The following is an 18,917-nucleotide window of genomic DNA, read 5'->3' as shown; positions in this document are numbered from 1 at the left end:
ACGCATCAGCTCTCTCTCTCTCTTAGAGACTCTTTTTTTTTTTTTTTAAAGCAAGTTCTCTCTCTTTCTCATGGCGTAGAGAAAAAGCAAGATTCGCGTCGCTCGTTATTATAAATTTATTACAAAAAAAAAAAAGAGTCTCCGCGATTTCCGAAAATTAGGATTTCTGGCAGAAATTAGGGTTTCTGCTGTCCGCCACGTCATCACTTTGTGACATACCCCCCTCTTGAAAGCATTGTAATCGACCGCGATTACACCTGCAAAACCGACAAAAGCCATAAACCGTCTTAGCAGACACTGACTGTTAGTACCTACGTACTAGGAACACACATCTAGCACATGTACAAAATCGACAGTCACATCACAGGACATCACCAGACATCACAGGACATCACATGACATTCAACATTCATTCGGATCTTAGACCATGATTTATCGGCAATGTAGCTAGCAATCACATCTAGGTCCAATCGGGACCTCATCGATGTCTGATTGACTAACCCCTATTGCAACCATGTCTATTCGAGATCAATCAGACCAAAATGCTGCAATCATTTCGTCTTTCAGTTCCTGCACTCACAAGAAGTCAAGAACAAATCAATATCATTATCAGGAATTCCATTTCATAAAGTCATCCAGCAGAATACTGTCAGCTCTCAGTATCCCTGAAGCTCAAAGAGACATCAGTGACTTTAGTATCAAAATCGAGGCATCTATTGACAAAGGAGAGGAGTGACTCCCCTCTTGTGCATCCCACTGCACCAGATCTCCGGCCAAGCTGAATTCTGGGTTCCGTTTGGAGTAGACTATGCTAAACCAAAACATCGAGGTAAAGTTTCACAATCCGAGGAGTATCTGCTAGGTCCTCCTCCTCCATCCACTTTGCATCAAATGCAGGAAAGTTCTTGAACTTAACCAAGAACCCACCTTCGGACTTTACCTTTCTTCGTATCGTTATGTGCCAAAATCTATTCAAGAACAAGGATCTCCTCGTTTTCTTCCACTTCGGGTTGCTCATCAGGCTCCCCATCATCAGGCACATCACCCTTAATAGGTTTCAAGAGCCTCTCACATGCAATGCATTGTGAATCCTCCAAGTATCTGGCAGTTTCAATCGGAAGGAGACATCATTTATCTTTTCAGTAATCTGGAAAGGTCCGTAGTATCGCATACTAAGCTTTGGAAAAAGCCTCTCCTTTCCCTTTTTCTTTCGTAGGCGTGCCTTCTCAAAAGTAAGAGCACCCAATCATCCTCCTTCAATTTCAAGTCGCGGCGAAGGCAATCCGCTGCCATTTTCCGTCGTTCTTGAGACTCCTGCAAAGTCTCACGAACCTTGGCAAAAGCCGTATCCAAATCTCGCGAATATTCATCCGCTTCAAATATCTAATCTTTCGTGCTCAGGAAGGATAGAACCTTCGCAGCACTTTCAACAATCTCACATGGTGTCTTCCCCGTCGAAGAGTGTATCGTGTTATTGTAGGCAAATTCCACCAAAGGTAAGTTCTTTTCCCATTGAGTCTTCTGATCCGAGATACAAGACTTCAATAAATCTAAAATCACTGAATTGGCAATCTCAAATTGCCCGTCGGTCTGCAAGTGGAACGATGACGAGAACTGCAACCGCGTGCCAATGTTCTCCCAAATTGCCTTCCAAAACAAACTCATAAATCTGGGGTCTCTGTCGGAGACAATCGTCTCAGACGTGCCATGTAATTGGAAAATCATCGTGATCATTCTATGTAATCGGGAGATAAAAAATGAAATTCATTTCAATACTTTCCCAGGGGCGGGTGGGTATGGGTAAAAGGGTGTAACAATCCCTGTGCCTTATGCCTGTCAAACTTGACCTTCTGGCATACTGCGCACAACTCTTCCATGTCCTTTTTGAGTCACGGCCAAAAGAAGTATCTCTCTACCCCTTTCATGGTGGTAGCAATGCCGCGGTGACCCGTAAAAGGTGGACTGTGGCATTCAGTCATAACCTTTTCCCTCAACGGCTGTCTAATGCACAACATAGTCTTTTTCATCAAGTAGCCTTCCCGAAGGGAGTATCCAGCTACTGTCTCCCCATCCCGTATCCGTGTGAAAATATCTGCAAAATCTGTATCTGTGGCATACTCATCGGCCATATCCTCGAAGCTCCTATGATGTATCGTGGAAATAGCCAGAACCAACGGTTTCCGAGACAAAGCATCTGCCACCACATTCTTCTGTCCCTGCACATGGACAATCTGGAAGTGGAACTGTGACAAGATGTTCGCCCATCGCATCTGCTTTTCCGAAAGCTGCTCCTGTGACAAGAAGTAGCGCAAACTCTGATGGTCTGTAAAGACAGTAAAATCCTCTCCGAGTAGGTAATGCCGCCACTGAGTAAGAGCATGGATAACCGCCAAAAGCTCTTTCTCATAAATCTGTGCTGTCATCTCCGGCCTAGAGAACAAACGGCTCTCGTAAGCTATGACATGGCCTTCTTGCATCAAGACCGTACCCAGACTACGACCACAAGCATCACAATATACTTCAAATGACTTCTGCAAGTCCGGCAAAGTCAAAATAGGTCCCGTAGTCAATTTCTCTTTCAATGTCCGAAAGGCAGTCACCTCTGTGGGTCCCCACGAAAAAGGTACTCCTTTCTGTGTCAAGGTATGCAAAGGGGAAGCAACCTCTACAAACTTTCGTATCAACCGCCTGTAGTACGAATACAGTCCCAAGAAGCTTCTAACTTCATGGACATTCCTCAAATCAGGCCAATCACGGATAGTCTCTATCTTGGCCGGGTCCATTTGCACTCCTGCTGATGTGTCCCAAAAAGTGTATCTCTGGTAGGAAAAATTCACTTTTCTTTGCATTAATCACTAATGTGTGATCTCGTAATGCCTGAAAGACTTGAAGCAGATGATCTCTGTGTTCTGCCTCATTCTTGGAGAAAACAATGATGTCGTCAAAGAAAGTGCCAACAAATAGCCTGTACTCTCGAAAAATCCTGTGCATCATCCGATTAAATGTCGCACGAGCATTGGTTAAGCCAAAAGGCATCACCAAAAACTCAAATGACCCAAAAGTCGTCCGAAAAGCTGTCTTGTAGACATCTCCTGGCACTATCCTGATCTGATGATATCCACTCTTCAAGTCAATTCCTGCTAAAGCACGAGGATCCCTGTAACTTGTCGAGTATATCATCGATCCTAGGAATCGGAAATCTGTTCTTGATGGTGATTTCGTTGAGAGTGCTATAATCGATGCACATTCTCCAAGATCCGTCTTTCTTCAAAACCAACAACACTGGAGAGCAATACGGTGAAGTACTAGGCTGGACAAGACCCTTTTCCAAGAGGTCTTTCACTGGGTTCATAATCTTTTCATTCTATACTCGGCTCACACGATAAGGTGACCGATTCGGTGGCGTGCTTCCAGGTATCAAATCAATGGTTTGATCTTCAAGCCCTCTGAAAAGCAATCGGCATGAGTGTGGAGAAAAATCTTGGCGTTCTTTTGATCAAGTCAAAACATATTCAACCTTTATCCATCGTTCAGTTCTCTCCCAAAAGAATGAGTAAGAAACTGAAGTTCATCAAGTACAATCTCTAAGCCCTTCATTTATCAAAGTCGCTTTCTCGGCCCGGTAGTCAACCACGGGGTAGTTCTTGTGGTGCCAAGGGATCCTGAGTAGAACGTCACTCGCGTGCCCTGAACACCCCTGTCATTGCAAACGAAGTTTGCCAATGCTCGGTGTAATGGCAACATCCCATCCGGGTGCCAGTCGAACTACCTCCGCCTGTGGCGTCAGTCTGTCGAGCGTAATTCCAAATCAAGCCTTCAATTCCAAGTGAAAAGAAGTTGGCCTTGGCTCCTTCAAAAGAGCTTCTTGATCCTTCACTTTGCCCCAAAAGCGGCAAAGTTTGTACTTTCATTCATTAGATTCGGTGCAGGTCCCACGCCATGTGGTACCAGTTCTGCTTTTCTATGTGCCTTTTCTGCCACATTCCTCAGCTGCTCTCGAACTCTCAGGCCTGTCGTCGTCTTTATCATTTTGTTCTTTCTGTGTCTTTTTAGGGCACTTCGCGGAGATATGTCCATGTTCCCCGCATCCAAAGCACTTCCCCTCTCTGTGAAGCGAGCTCTCTCCTCAGGAGTAAGCTTGGGTCGTGCATCCTTTTTCTCTCGGTTGCTCTTTTTCTTTCTACTTTCATTCCCAGAAGTCTGTTCGGCTCGTTGTGTCATGGCCTTATCTGTGGGGTAGGTCAAACTGCCAGAGTGAATGGCAAAGCCCCGCTTCGCATGACTCATCAACTCCTAAATAGAAGCTGACTTCTATTCCAAGCAATGATCTCGGATCTCTGTAGGTAGACCCAAGGTAAACCACTCAATCTGTTCTCTGAACGAGATCTTCTTGAATGAAGAGGCGGGTAGAAAAGAGCTCCAGAATCTTTCACAATAAGCATTGATTGTATCTTTCTTGGTCATCCGAAGATGGTTCCAAGCAGCTCGTTCATATTCTTGCGTCAACCAAGAAGAAATAAAAAGCTTCTTAAATTTCAGCCATTTAACTGGAGCACTCTTGTTAAAAGAAGCGTGAACCACCAAGTACGAGCATTCCCCTTAAGGTAAGAGGTAGCTCTCTGAATCTTGGAGTGCTCTGAATAGCGTCCTCCCGTGAAAGCGATGTCAAACTGCTGTATAAAAGACAAAGCCTTCGAAGCATCTGAGTATCCTGGAAAGTATCAAACTTGATCGAGTGGCCACCTTCCTTAAACTCTCGGACTTTCTTGCTTTTATCTTCGAGAAAGTCATACTGGTTAGCTTTGTAAAAATTCTTCGTGTTCACATAAAACTTTCCGTCATCGGAATCTGAGCTGTCTGTAGACGATTCCTCAATAGAACTGTCAGTCTCTGGGCGAGATGTAGCCTTCTTTGCCTTTTTCTTGCCCTTTCCGAAGCTTTGTTTCTTGCTTCGCTTTTTACCTTTTCTGTCTGCTTCGCTCGAATCCGAGGAGCTAGAAGAACTATCAGAAGAAGAAGAAGAAGAAGAACTGGGTACTCCTTCAAATCGAACACGCTTCTTCTGTTTCTTTGCCTTGTCAAAAGTCGACTGACGACCCAAATAACCTGGAAAGTCAGTGCTTTTCTTCTGCTTTTTGCCGTGCTTTTTGGCTTTCTTTTGCGCGTCAAAAAGCTGAGCAATCTGTGCATCAACCACGTTCTCCAGTTCCTTCTCCGTATATTTTCTTGGAGGCAGAAGGTTTCTTGAGAGCTGGTTTCGGGAGTGGTGTTGTGGTTCTCTGCCACTCCATCTGTACCTCTTCCAAAGAGGTCTGGTTCATATATTTTGCCATCTTCGGGTCCTTGGCAAAATTGAGCATCATCTTTGTTGCATCGCCAATCAATTGACGACGCTCCATCTCTTACTGCTCCGCCTGAGTAGGCCTAGGCGGGCCATACTCTGTGCCGGAATCTTCGTTGTGATCCCTGCCCGCATCTCCAGATGCAGAGGGAGTCGACTGATCATTGTCTGAAGCCATAGGTGCCGTGGAAAAAAATTTCGGGGATCGGATTTCCCGTAGATGAGAAATCGGTAGTGCTCTGATACCACTGTAACAGACTTGGACACTCCAAGTCAAAAATCAATCGCGACAGCACCAAATAACCACTTCAAAACAATTCACAGATCACAATAGATTTGCACTAGCCCTGCGGAGTTTCGTGCCTAGAGATATTGGCCCCAAAGACTGGCGCCCCTTTCGGTATTTCTTTTTATATTAATCGGTTCAAAGTACAAGAGAGTGGCTAGGGTTTCACTCTCAAACTCTGCATCCAAATGCTCTGAGAAGTGAGGCCCTCACCACTACATGCCCAAAAGCAGAGCCCCAAAAGCTTTTAAAAATAAAAAGCATTAGTTCTCTCTCTCTCTTAGAGAGTCTCTTTTTTTTTTTTTTTTAAAGCAAGTTCTCTCTCTTTCTCATGACGTAGAGAAAAAGCAAGATTCGCGTCGCTCGTCATTAAAATAAAAAAATTTGAGCCTCCGCGATTTCCGGAAATTAGGGTTTTTGGCAAAAATTAGGGTTTCGAGGAATTTTAGGGTTTTTGGCAGAAATTAGGGTTTCCATTGTCCGCCACGTCATCACTTTGTGACATGGTTAGTCCCTCTCGTCGAAAGAGCCCGCTTGGAGGTTAGCCAGACATCTCCTTTCGAGGTGTCGGGCTTCGCTCTCGGTATGGACTCTCATTACAGGAGAATGCGTTGGTGTGTTGTTCAATGTTCAACAAGCATCCTTTCGCAGGAAATTTGTAGTCTCTCCTCTTTCAGGATGTGATATGCTTGTGGGCATTCGATGGTTTCGCGAGCATAACCCTCTCATTGATTGGGTGGAAAATACGTTCACTTTCAATGCCAAAAGTGACTCTCCCATTGTCATTCGTGGAGAGGAAGTTATTCATTCTTCATCTCTCATTTCTATCGTGCAGGCGAAGATTGAAAAGAATCAGGAGAAGGAGACTCTCTCAATCTTGTCTTCTCCAAAGCACGACACACATGATTTGCATGATAAAGATGTGATTATTCACAAACATGATGATTTGCATGATAATGATGTGATTGTTCACAAGGATGATGGTTTAGTGGATACTTTGTCTAGTGAAGCTAACCTAATTGCACATTCGACCAATCACGAAGAACCGATCTTCGCTCTCGAATCGAAGTCTCAAGAACCCCCACAGGAAGTATTATGTGTGCGCATGATTAATCAGCACGTATAGTTCGAGTGTTTCATTCGTGATGGTTTCCTGTATTTTAGTCACCGTCCTTATGTGATCCCTTTTCATAGGCATGCCATATGGTACGATGAACACGATTCACTCATGAATGAGCACGGATGTATACGGATTACTCATGACAAGATGAAATGTTTGCACCCAAGGAATTCACATTTTATGTCACTTCCTTGATAGAGCACAAGAAGGATTGAGCATCAAGCATCGCCATTTCCATTGTGATTGCCATAGTTGATAGATTTAGATCAGAAAGACAAGTTTCGATTCCATTGTTTGCGTGTGTTTGATGAACGGTTTGGCACTCCATCATATGTTTATCTACATTGCATGCACAGTCTTTAAAGAAGACTATAATTTTTTCAGTCACTTTACATGGAATGGGTATCTTCATGTTTCTGTGTTGGAAGTGGTATCAGGAATTTTCATCCAGATTCTTGAAGAAGGTAGACGTATGACTATAGACAAAGTTGAAGCATTGAAGGAGCCAAAGATGACTTTGTCACTTTCGGCGTGGCCCAAAGAAGCAAGCATTGCAGACCTTTATGAATTTTAAGTATCGCACGATCCACACATCAAAGTGGGACGGTGAAGAGTCCTTCCCGGGATTCATCCAGACGCTGTTAGCGATCTCCCTCGACACCATACAGTTCGGTACCAGTACCTCACTTTAAAAAGGAGGGGATGTCACGTGCACATCTAACCCTATGTGTACGTGCACAAGCTACTTCATGACAAGGGTTCAGTCAGCCTAGCTTAGGAACTGTTCTAGCACTTTTGTGAGTCTGTTCGCAGACAGTGCATGTCCAGACACTTAGAGTAGATACATATCCTCTGGTTGCACACAGCATGATCATCAGATTACAGTCAGTAGCCATCATGAGCATTTTTACAGTGCACAGATTCTTTTTTCCTATTTTAGTCATTTTTCACTTATTATTAATAAGTGACTTTCTTGGGAAACTGGGTAGGGCAATTTGACCAAGCATGTATATAATAAAAGCTAGCGCTAGTGCTTTCTGGCAGAAGAGGCAGCAGGGACTAAGTGTCCAACAGAGCACCTTCTCAGCAAGACTCCCCCGGCACGCAACCTAGCGTTTTCAACCACCAAAGAAGCCAGCGTTTTCAGCATTTGCAGATCAGCCCAGCCTTTTGCAGTTGCAGATGAAGTCTAGTGACAACAGATCATAGCAGACTCCCTAGCGTTTTTGCTTCAAGCAGCAGAACAGCCCAGCGTTTTTGCATTACAAACCAACCTCAGCGTTTTACAGATTCCCAACGACAGATCTAGAGCATCAACGTTTTTCATTTTCAGCAATAAGTCTCCGCACCGGAGCCCCCAAACCTTGCAGATCTCACCTTCCCGCAGCAGATCCTCGCCGCATGGTCTGATCAGCCAACATTTGCAGATTCAGCCCGCTATTCGCAGATTTCAGCATCTGCGTTTTCAGTGCATCGCCATCGCGTCGTCGTCATTGCCGTCGTCACCAACATAGAGTCAAAATTCAGCCGATACAAGATTTGCAGATTTCAGCCCTTAGAGTTTCCATATTTCAACCCATCTCGTCGTCGTCCTCATCATCGTCGACATCGTCGGCAAGTCCATTGCATTGTAGAGATTTGTGCAATCAATAGTAGACCACTCTCGTCATAGAGAGTGGGGCCTTCGGAGGAGGGTTTGAAAACATTCTGGTGCCGTATTCTTCTCTCTCTATCTCTCAGTCTCAGCACCTTCATTCAGAGTGTTTAATCACTTTGTTTGTGATCATTTACACTCTCTCACTAAAGGAACGGAAGGCTCTCCCTTCCGTAAGTAAAAGGAACCCTTGAGCACAATTCGGAGCACTCATCTTGAGCAAAGTTCAACATTCACTTCCGCTACAACTTACAGAAGCCCTTTGGGCGCTAGAGAAGGTAGAAGAAGCTGGCGAGGAAGGCAATACCCGCACTATCAGCTTCCAACCAACGTTTTTGGATCAGCCCATCGGCATTTTGGGACTCAGACATCAGCGTCTTCAGCCCCTAGTACCAGCGTTTTCAGATTTCAGCCATAGCAGATCAGCGCGTTTTTCAGCCTTAGCCTCGTCGTCGTCGTCGCAGTACCAAGCATCTCCAGCAGTACCCACAATATCAAGCACCAAGTACCCACAATATTGTCAAAGTCGACGATACGGAAGCGTAGAGATCAAGGGGAGAGAGAGAGAGAGAGAGAGAGAGAGAGAGAGAGAGAGAGAGAGAGAGAGTCTCCTGAACCAATCGACCTTGGCAATGAATAACTGAATGTGTATATAATGGAGGCAAGGGGTTGCTTATATAGCAACCTCAGTAAATTACCCTACCCAGACTTTGACAAATAAGTAAAATAAATACCTAAAAGCCAAAATAAATAATGGGATCACATTGGGCAGTTCACTTGAGATGCCAAAACTCTACCACCCTCTCTACAGCTCATAGTGGACATCAATAGTGAGACCAAGTCGATGAAGAAGCTACCATGGACACCTCAGAAGTGGCCACCAACTGGATACACCTCGGTATTGCTCCCCTCAACTTTGTACCTAACAATAATGCCATCTTGAGCATCGGTTGCCTTTGTAGAAAATTTGAACTGTAGACCACACTACATCCAATAATCCTCGTCCGTGAACTGTGAACACATCACGTCCAAAATATAATACTCCAAGATAATGAATTGTAGAACATATCCTGTCCATGATCCGACCAACAACAATGGATTGGTGCACTCATCCATAGCGTTTTAGATACGTCTGATTGGTTCCCTACCAGATGCATGTGCCTTGAACTCCAACCTACAGATCCAAACACCAATAACTTGAACTCCAATACAAGGGTCCAAATTAATTATACGGAGCACTGATTGCCCCTCTCTACCACTCACAAGCCTCTCTCTGGCTGCAGCTAGTGGTGACACTTGCACATTGACTAGAAATCTGACGTCGAGGCCACTGTGGCCGCAACCACGTGTGCCATGCCGATCTCCTCTGTCAGATCTTTATGACCATAATCTCTGTCCAGCTTGCCTTTGTCTTTGTCTATCTGTGAGTTCTTGCTTTTGCCTTTGGCTTCAAACTCCCGAGCCAAACAAAGCATCCACTCACATTCATAAGAATTGTGGTCGTACCTAGTGGGTACCAAGGCAGCTAGCTAACTAAGTACTGGTACTACCATCCTTGTCAAGCTGACCTTTGCCTTTGTCCTCTAGCGAACTCGGGCATTTGCTTTTGGCTTCACAATCTCGAGTCAAACAATTTGTTGATCTCCTGGAGAACTCTGCCGATGCATAGGCCGCTAACTGGATGGTTGATCTGCTATCCATAGCCACTTGTTGGTTTTGATCGTTGTCGTCACGAGCACTCGAGCAAGGGGGGACCCATGTTGAAGTCGCAAAATCTCGTAATCTGGTACCTTCTCACACTCCAAAAAAAATGGCCGCATGAAACAAGCCGAAAATAGAACCAAGTCGATCTCATCCTCCTCTTCGTCTCCCACGCCAATCCAATGGGCTTTGCCGAGAATTTTCGCTCAACATTTTGAGCGGTGACTCTCCCCAGTAATTGTATTTGTCACAAATTGTTGACGTGTCAAAGTCACTGAAAGCCTAGAGGATTGGGCACCCCAGCCCGCCTACAGATCCTAGCCGAGGGGCCTAAACCCTAGCAAAAGCAGAAAAAGATGAAGTTCTCACCAACTTACAGATCCTTGCTGAGTGGCCCAAATAACAAGTTGGGTTTAGATTAATAATCCTAACCCTCAATAACTTAATAATCCTAACCCTCAACAACTTATGGGACCCCATCTGATGGGGCCCAAAATAAAGCAAGCACACACACACACTTAGTAAATTGCGTGAAGGCTCACAACGTAGCAAGCTATACGAACGCCTGGATTTCGCACTGACATGCTGACGTGGCAAGTGTACAGATTTCTGTAATTTGCGCTGGTAGATTTTTAACTTAGTTATTGGACTAGATTCTTTTGGGACTTGAAGCTCCTCATGTAAACTGTTTTTGGTAGGCCAAGGGCCTTCAATATGTGCTAAGGCTCACTCTTTGGCATCCTACAGCGTGAAGGTGCAGAGGAGGCTGCTAGAGTTGTAACGTGTTGAAGCAATATGAAGAAATAGCAAAAGGGGCACCACCGTTTGGGGTCGGTGCTCTCTTGGGGTGGAACTCCACCACTCCGTGTCTCGTGTGCAGTGCATCTTTTTCCATTCAGATGTTTTGAAGCGTCTAAAGTTTGTTTAGACTGTCTTTTTCCATTGGCACGTGGTGCCCTTCCCATTACAGTGATATCAAAACTCCAATCGTGTGCTTTTTTGAAAGCACGCCAATCCTACCAAGAACAAACAGAGCACAATGGCGTTTCTAGATTCTACAGAGTACTTGCATTTTCTCCTCGATGAGCTTCACGATATACTCAGCAAAATCTGCCAATGTTGCTAAGTTTCTGGCAGTTTCTGAATTATATGTTGCCCCCTTTGATGTCCCCGGTGGCACCACCTCCTCCAGCACCAGAAAGTGCAAGAGTCTAACCGACAACCGTCTTAGCCTTCTGTTACAATTGGGAGTGTTTTCAGGAACACAATATAGCCGTCTGACCTTGATCCAATGCAACCGCCTCTGCCACCACCACAACCACCTGGGTACAATGGCCGGAGCCCGTATGGATATCCCTACTATCCACATCCGGGGTTTGCACATAACCAACCAAAGGATTTCAAGGATGGCCGAATCTCAGTAAAATTTTTCACTTAGGGAAGGTCAGGAAGAAAGCCTTGCAGTTCCTCCAACAATTTGACAACATCTATGCTTTGGGGAACTACATAAAAGAATCGAAGATTTCTCAGGCTGCGGAATTCCTCAAAGATAATGTTTGTTATGAGTGCGTATAGAGCTAGAAGAGAGCAAGAGGAGGCGCTCACAATGTACAAGAACTTGGACTTGATGATAAGCTTAATATTGATTACAAGACTTAATACTTTATTAAGAGAGCTAGATACAAGACTTGGATTACATGACTTGAGTACAAGACAAGGCTTGATTGCAAGGACAAGACTTGAACATAAGAACTAGAAGAGGGATTTTTTCATAGGAGGCTCACAACTGGTGTTGGCAAATCTGAGGGGCTTGTGGCCCAAGACGTCTATTTATACTAGTGCTTGAGGAGGTTAGGACTTTCTAGGTTCTTCTTGAAGAGGTTAGAATCTTTTAGAACCTTCTTGATCCTTCTAGTTCTTCTAGAACCTTCTGGATCCTTCTTCAACTTTCTAGAGCTTTCCAGAAACTTCTAGATTCTTCCAAAATCTTCTCCAAGCTTCTAGAAACTTCTTGATCCTTCTAGTTCTTCTAGAACCTTCTTCAACTTTCTAGAGCTTTCCAAAAACTTCTAGATTCTTCCGGAATCTTCTTAGAACCTTCTAGAATCTTCTAGATCCTTCTAGATTCTTCTAGAGCCTTCTGGCGATGACATAGGCGATGATGCAGGCAGCGACTGACTCTCAAGCATCCATGACAATGTTATGCGGTGGTGGAGTTCAATTGCTACCCAACTGCATGCTCCAAGGACTTGGCAGGCTTCCCCAAGACTACTTTTGCACATAGTTAAATGACCTCCCTGTTCAAAGACGACATTTTGTCAAAATGAGGAAATTTGAAAATGCTTGCCACAGAGACCATGGAAGCCAAACGTTTCTTGATGTCAACAGTTTGTGACAGAAGGAGTGTGGCTTTTGGCAAAGAGGCATGTCTCTGGAGAGAAGTGTCGTGACCATCCAAGTGTAGGGGTCCTCTGGCACGTCACTTCACATATCTACAACCTCGAGAAAGTCTATGATGCAAATAAATCACAATCATGACAAAGATTTGCTCGATTGTCTTTTTCAGCAATGGATAGCCGTGCCTATTTTGGCAAATCGTTGGCATGGCATAAGCCACAGAAAGGGGAGCAAAAGGAGAAGCCAAGCAGAGTCAAGAGAGGAAACCAAGTTATGAGCACAACCACACGGAAATCGTGTTGCGACTTGGGACCGAATTTGCGGCAGAAAAAGTAGGCAGTACAGGGTGCTGATGTGGCCGGCCATGCAACATTAATGATGTGGCATTGAATTTTTGCAAGTTGCTTTTTGTGGCACAAAGTTTAAAAACAAGATGCTTTTACAGCCAGTTTTCTATAGCAAAGCTTTTTGACATGCTTTTGGGCTAAAGTGCCTATAAATTGAACGCCTGTGTGCCAATTATAACTCAGATTGTGTAGAGTGGTCTCACTTCACACTCATAGAAACTTGTGGCTAATTACTAAAGAAATGCCTCCGGAGGCGTTCGAAGGACCACTAACCTTTGAACAGGAACTAAGCCTCTTCCATGTAAGATCGAGTGCATTGTTAGGCCTCTTTCCATTCTGTTACGAATATTTTCCAGTCGTACAATTGTTTTTCGCTTGCCATGTTTTTCCCATTTGCCTGTTATGTTGACCGGTTAATACTTTGCCCGTGATTTATGACTCGAGGGGGTTGTATGGTGCTGTACTTCCAACCGTCCCTTCTCAGACCTGTGGCAGCAATTACCGGCTAGGGATCTCTCTTCTTAGGTGATTTGTTTGATCATTGATGTGTCAAAAGGGTGATAGATCCTTCCAGTCACAGACTCCATGGCAAAGAACAAACAAGAACCACACAAAGGCTATGTTCCACATGTTGATACTAAGTCTGCGTGTACTCATTAATAAATTAATAATGAGTACACGCATACTTAGTATCAACATGTGGAATCATACAGGGTAAGGCCAAGTACAGAACGTTAAGCATTCTTCAATAGGGGTATGCAGCAATTGGACACGTATATGATCAACCCAGAACTTTACACCTAGGGGGAGGAGGGTAGAAAATACCTGCAAAGGAAGACAACATTGCCTTTCTGCACTGCAAAGGTTTACCTCCTAAAAGACGCACAAAAAAAGTTTTCAGAGGCCAAACAGCAAGAAAAGGTCTTTAGCATGAAAGAACGCCAAAACAATGCAACTCAAGGGAAGACGACAAAGACTCACCTGAAGGGCCTGAGAAATACCCTCCATTTCTGCACGGTACTCAATTTTCTCAAGTAACATGACTAATTCAATGACAGCCACACAATTCCCTGTGAACTTCTCAAGAACAGGCACAGCAAGAGATCCATGTACATTACATCGCTCAGCATCATAGACGCGCAAGTACTCATTCCTTTGATAAAGCTGTACATTAGGGGTCCACTCAGGTGTTCTCTTCAAAAACACACGCCCAGGGAGTCCAGGAAATACTCCGGAGTCCCCTTCCTCTACTGAAAAGGTATATTGAGCAGAAAGCTTACGATAGGATGACAAGCAATCAATGGGCTGGCAGACAAAAAACGGCTGCCCACATGTTGTAAGAACTGCAGTTTTGCCTGTTTTCTGAGGAAGCCAAACCTGGACAAGCACGTTGCTCCTTAGAATGTTCAGATACTTCCGCAGAGCAAGCTTAATGCGGTCATGGAAAGACAATCCCAGAGAAGTTGAGTGGTTTGCCTTATCTAATGCATTAGGCTGATCAGAAATTCCCTTTTCATACATCACATCCAAATGTACTCGCTTCGCTGATTTGTCTATATTATCTGCTTTTCTACTTGCCCTTGAAGCCTTATGCACCTTTGAATCTCTACACAATGAATATTTACCATTAACACATTCTTTACCTCCACTGGACTGCTCATTTAAATTTGAAGTTTGGAATGCATCCTCCACAACTTTCTCTATTCTAGGAAGGGAAGGAAGGGCAATGGATGTTTGAGGCATGGAAGCTTCTTTGTATATACAAGTATCTACTGTTGTGCCAGCAAATTTTTGAAAGGATAATCCATTGAGAGCACCAGTTTGGATTTGTAGAGTCTCCAAACAGTCCGATGCGGGCACTCTGATACCATTGTCAGCATTTTCTTGAAAAGGTGAACTTATGCCAACAGGAGAGTCAAGAAAGCAGGATAAAGGGGGGCTCTGATAAGAAAACAGAGGTACTCCAGAAGGGGAGAAAGCTGGAGAAAAACCTGTTAGGTAAGGGATACACTGATCCAAACCAGGAGTTGTCATGGTGGTTGTCGTGGGTCCCTGCTCCTGCATGGGCTTCGCTGCAAGTTCATCAAGATCCATGAACTCACAGAGGATACCATCATCGACTGCAAATTTAAGATCCGAAGAAAGCATCGTCACCATTTGATCACTAGAGGGCACCTGCTCAATGTCCTGCTGCTGAAATGGAGAAGCTGAACCCATTTTACCACTACCCTACCCAAAATCCTTTGGTGTTAAGGAACAGAGGCTGTCCTTGATTGTGATTTATCTAAACGCCTACTTACAATAGCTCTGCTCATGACATCGTGGTATGCAGGATGATGGAGCCGGTAACAGCCGTGATGGTTGATAATGTGGGCTTCATGATCTCGATGATAATAAGGCAGTGACGATGATGATACAAGTGCTAATGAGAGAGAGGATGTCGATAAGTGTGACATTAGCACCGTGCTGTTGTGGGGTGATGATATGTCAATCTTGACCCACTTTGGTATATATGCGGCAATAGGATGAGCACATTACAAGCTTACATTGTCCTGCAATGGCAACACACTGAAGAATTTCACGAACTAATGTCGAGCTGCCACCTATGATTAAGCAGGAACATTAGTGCATCTGGTGACAATACTGAAACCTTAACTACCTTTATCTCAAAGAACTGTCTCTATGGTGGAGAAATGAGCCCTAACTGCAGTTTAGATTGATGACAATACACCTGCTTTCCAGACTTTCCAAATCAAAATGTGAATAAGAGTAATGGATGAGTCATGATACAAATGTAAAGCCTCATCTCTAGTCAACAGATTCTCAAGTACAACCTTGTAATCTGCAACAATTACTTAGGGAGTAACCACCTTGCCTGACACCGAAGAGAAACCATGGAGGAAACCAAACAGCAGAAAAATCATGAATCAGAACAGAAGAACCCTGCTGAAGACTGAAATGTTACAATGGGTCATCTCCTTCCCGGCATAATACTTCGTCCAAGGCTATTTGCACCTGCTATGGCGATACAGGCATCATCATCATTCTCTCTCTGAAGCATTCTCTCAGAAGATGGCATGTGAGTAGCTCAAATTACACCTTCTCATTGACAAGCGTCAGGCAAAAGAGGCATCTGAGAGTCCGTGACCATCATCTTCATCATTGCATCAAAGACGCGTGTGAGAATGATGGTCGTTGTCATCACCGATGACTGTCAGAGAAGGGCCATAGATGAGGAGGATTGAGAGGTAAGATGATGTGCGGTGAAGCAATAAGACGTAAACCTGGAGGCTGGAGCTGGTTTCCCCTTGAGACCGTAGGTCTGCCTTGCTGGGCTCCCACAAGTGGGGGAGCCATTCAATAAGGCATCGACCACAACTTCCCACAATTGCCCCCTCCGACTCGCTAAGGGTCTCTCTCTCTCTCTCTCTCTCTCTCTCTCTCTCGTGGACTTACAGTGTGATACGATGGCACTAATCTTTTTCAAAAATTTATTCCACAGACGGTAAGTGGGTATACACTTGAAATTCGCCACTATGTGGCAATTTCTAAAGGTGGACAGTTAGAGTATGGCAGGGCAGTTGTACGCACAAGAGGCACAAATGGGCCAGAAAGGGAGCGGGGCGCCTCAGGACTAAGTGGCACGGGCATGGGGAGGTGGGATCTACGTCAAGGGGATTGTAGGCCGTAGATCTAGGCCCAGATACCCTAGATTACAAAAAGTAATCTAGGGTACCCACGTTTCGAAATAATCTCATTTTGACGGGCATGGGGTTTGAATCCATGACCTCACCCATGGGAGGCACATGCCCTAACCACTTCGCCTTGCACAGGTTCCTGAAGCATGCGGCCCCTAATTTACTTAAAACATGTGTGCAAGACGGCAACCCCCGAAAGTAACCCTAGATTACTTTTGGCGCCGTCGCCCAGATCTACGGCCCACAATCCCCCCACCGTAGATCCCACCCCCCCATGCCCGTGCCACTTAGTCTCGAAGGGGGGGGGTTCCTTTTAGGCAAGCCAGTTGGGATTTATTGTGCACTTCACTTGGAGAGAGAGAAAGAGAGAGAGCACGTCAAGCTGCCAAAGAGGGAGCAGACCCTCAGCTCCTTAGATCTCTCGAACAGCTCATCAGAGAACTCATATCTTACGAGATGTTCCTGCACGCACCGCACCCCATGACATCCTCAAAACACACTCTCACAACTCTGACGCGGAGCTTGTGTGCAACGCGAACTTTTGAGTGAGTGCTAGAGGCCAGTGATGCCACACGGGTAACACTTCATGCATTCTTTGGAGTGGTTGGCCTAGAGCTGATAGAATCTTGCTCGATCCAGTCTTAGTTCGACCCCCTTTTGAAGACAAATCTTCAAAAGATTCTAATTAAAAATATAGCCCACGATGTGGGTGCTCTATTTAGCATGTTGTTTGAACTCGTTGCATCATGAGAAGTCCCTTCCCAACCTCTCCTGACTCACTCTTCTATGTTCTCCTTTGTCTATATTGAACTCTAGGCTCCCCCCTTGCCTCTTTCTATCAAGGACCCCCCAAGGTCGATAGCCTAATCCCACTTCTAGGAGTAGAGTTGCACTCTGTGTAGCAGGGTTAAGAGAAAAAAAACTAACCCCTGGTCGCACCCGCACAAAAAGATAGCTTGGTTTACATAGGAGGAGAAATTATTGGTGAAAAGGGAACATGTTGATTGGGCAGATCTAGAGAGAAATGTGCTTGTGCGTTTCTTTGTAGAATTATAGCTTAAACTCTTGAAAAATGAGGGGGTTATTTCAACATCAACACGGCTTCTACAATCCTACACAAAAAATCAAATTTTCTAGCGTTGGATGTCTTCCTTCTCCCACAACCTCTGGGTGCGACTCGGCTCTAACTAGTGTGCCATGATTACTTCATAGGGAAGGGTTCAATTCCAATCACATTCATGAAATAAATCACCATTGAATATGCACCAATGGAAGGATAGTAAAGTGTCTACAAGTTATCAATCGTCCAAACCTCGCAAGAATGAAAGTTTAGAAGTTGTAGATATTGATAGCGATAAAAAATTTACATACATGGGTTTAAAAGATCATGATCAATGCATTATGTGCTCGCATGCCCCCCATAAAAGAAAAAAACCATAAGTAAGTATGGCAAGGAGGTGGCATCGTCCTCACCCAATTATTATAATCGTAGGAAACGTACCTTTTCCTCGTATCCTATTTTCTCCTCTAGTGTTTAAGGGTTAAGATATGCTCCTCTTCTAGTGCTGGAGGGCCACAATATTCTTCTCCTCCAATAACGGAGAGTCACTCTTTTTTTTAATTTGCAATGCATTGAGAAGAATTCATTACCTTAAAGTTTTCAAAAATAGTGGTGTCCTGATGATTCTAGTGCAAAATGGTACATCCCAAAAGCATCCACAAGTGTGGTAGTGTTGGGGTAAGCCCAACTTGTGACCTTTAAGGGGTGCTTAACTATAGGCTTGCATAAATTGGCTAGATCGAAGGTCCATAACACCTTAAGATTTTGGGGTCTGGATGGTTAGAACAATTTGTGGAACGTGGTAGTTAAGCGCGCATGTGTGGCGACAATACTGGGATGGGTGACCTCCTCGAAAGGCTAACCCCCTTGGAACCATTAACTGGAATCAGAGCCACGATGTGATTGTTGATGTCCTACCCATGAAGATATCATGAAATTGTTGCCAAAAGGATCTACATGTCAGCCTGCAAGATGTATCCGTGTGAGCCATGGTGATGAATGATGTATCATATGAACCTGCAGATGTATCATAGATCCCAACTATCACTATAACAAGGACCTTCAAGAGGAGGACAACGAAAGAGAGAAGATGGAGAAATTGTAATGGAGATGGCCTTTGAACTTTGAGAATAGCGGAATTAGGAGAATTAAAGAGAGCATTTCTGTGAGACTACTTTGAGAACATAGAGGGTGAACTTAATTGACGGTAGCAACATAACTATAGTACTTAATTAACTTGGCATGAACAATACTTTTGCAAGAGAGAGAGTTTAGAGAACTTGACAACATTTGAGGACCGGATTTATGTGGAG

The 18,917-nt window shown here is 44.4% G+C and overlaps 1 protein-coding gene across 1 annotated transcript in view; it reads right to left on the bottom strand.

The window, feature by feature from the left end:
- The window catches only part of LOC147447911 (protein NLP9-like), a 40,288-nt gene extending 24,032 nt beyond the window's left edge, over positions 1–16,256 (bottom strand). Inside the window, exons 1-3 of the mRNA XM_086523812.1 lie at positions 15,147–16,256; positions 13,828–15,039; positions 13,672–13,719 (exon numbers count right to left, since the gene is read on the bottom strand). Of these exons, the coding sequence (XP_086379938.1) occupies positions 13,672–13,719; positions 13,828–15,039; positions 15,147–15,302 (1,416 nt within the window). The 5' untranslated portion in view covers positions 15,303–16,256. The remainder of the gene's footprint in view (positions 1–13,671; positions 13,720–13,827; positions 15,040–15,146) is intronic.
- Positions 16,257–18,917: the final 2,661 nt, after the last annotated feature.

Source organism: Adiantum capillus-veneris, chromosome 11 (genome assembly GCF_014529385.1).
Source record: "Adiantum capillus-veneris isolate H3 chromosome 11, ASM1452938v2, whole genome shotgun sequence".
Lineage (NCBI taxonomy): Eukaryota > Viridiplantae > Streptophyta > Polypodiopsida > Polypodiales > Pteridaceae > Adiantum > Adiantum capillus-veneris.
The sequence above is the reverse complement of the archived record's forward strand: the minus strand, read 5'-3'. Positions and strand labels throughout refer to the sequence as shown.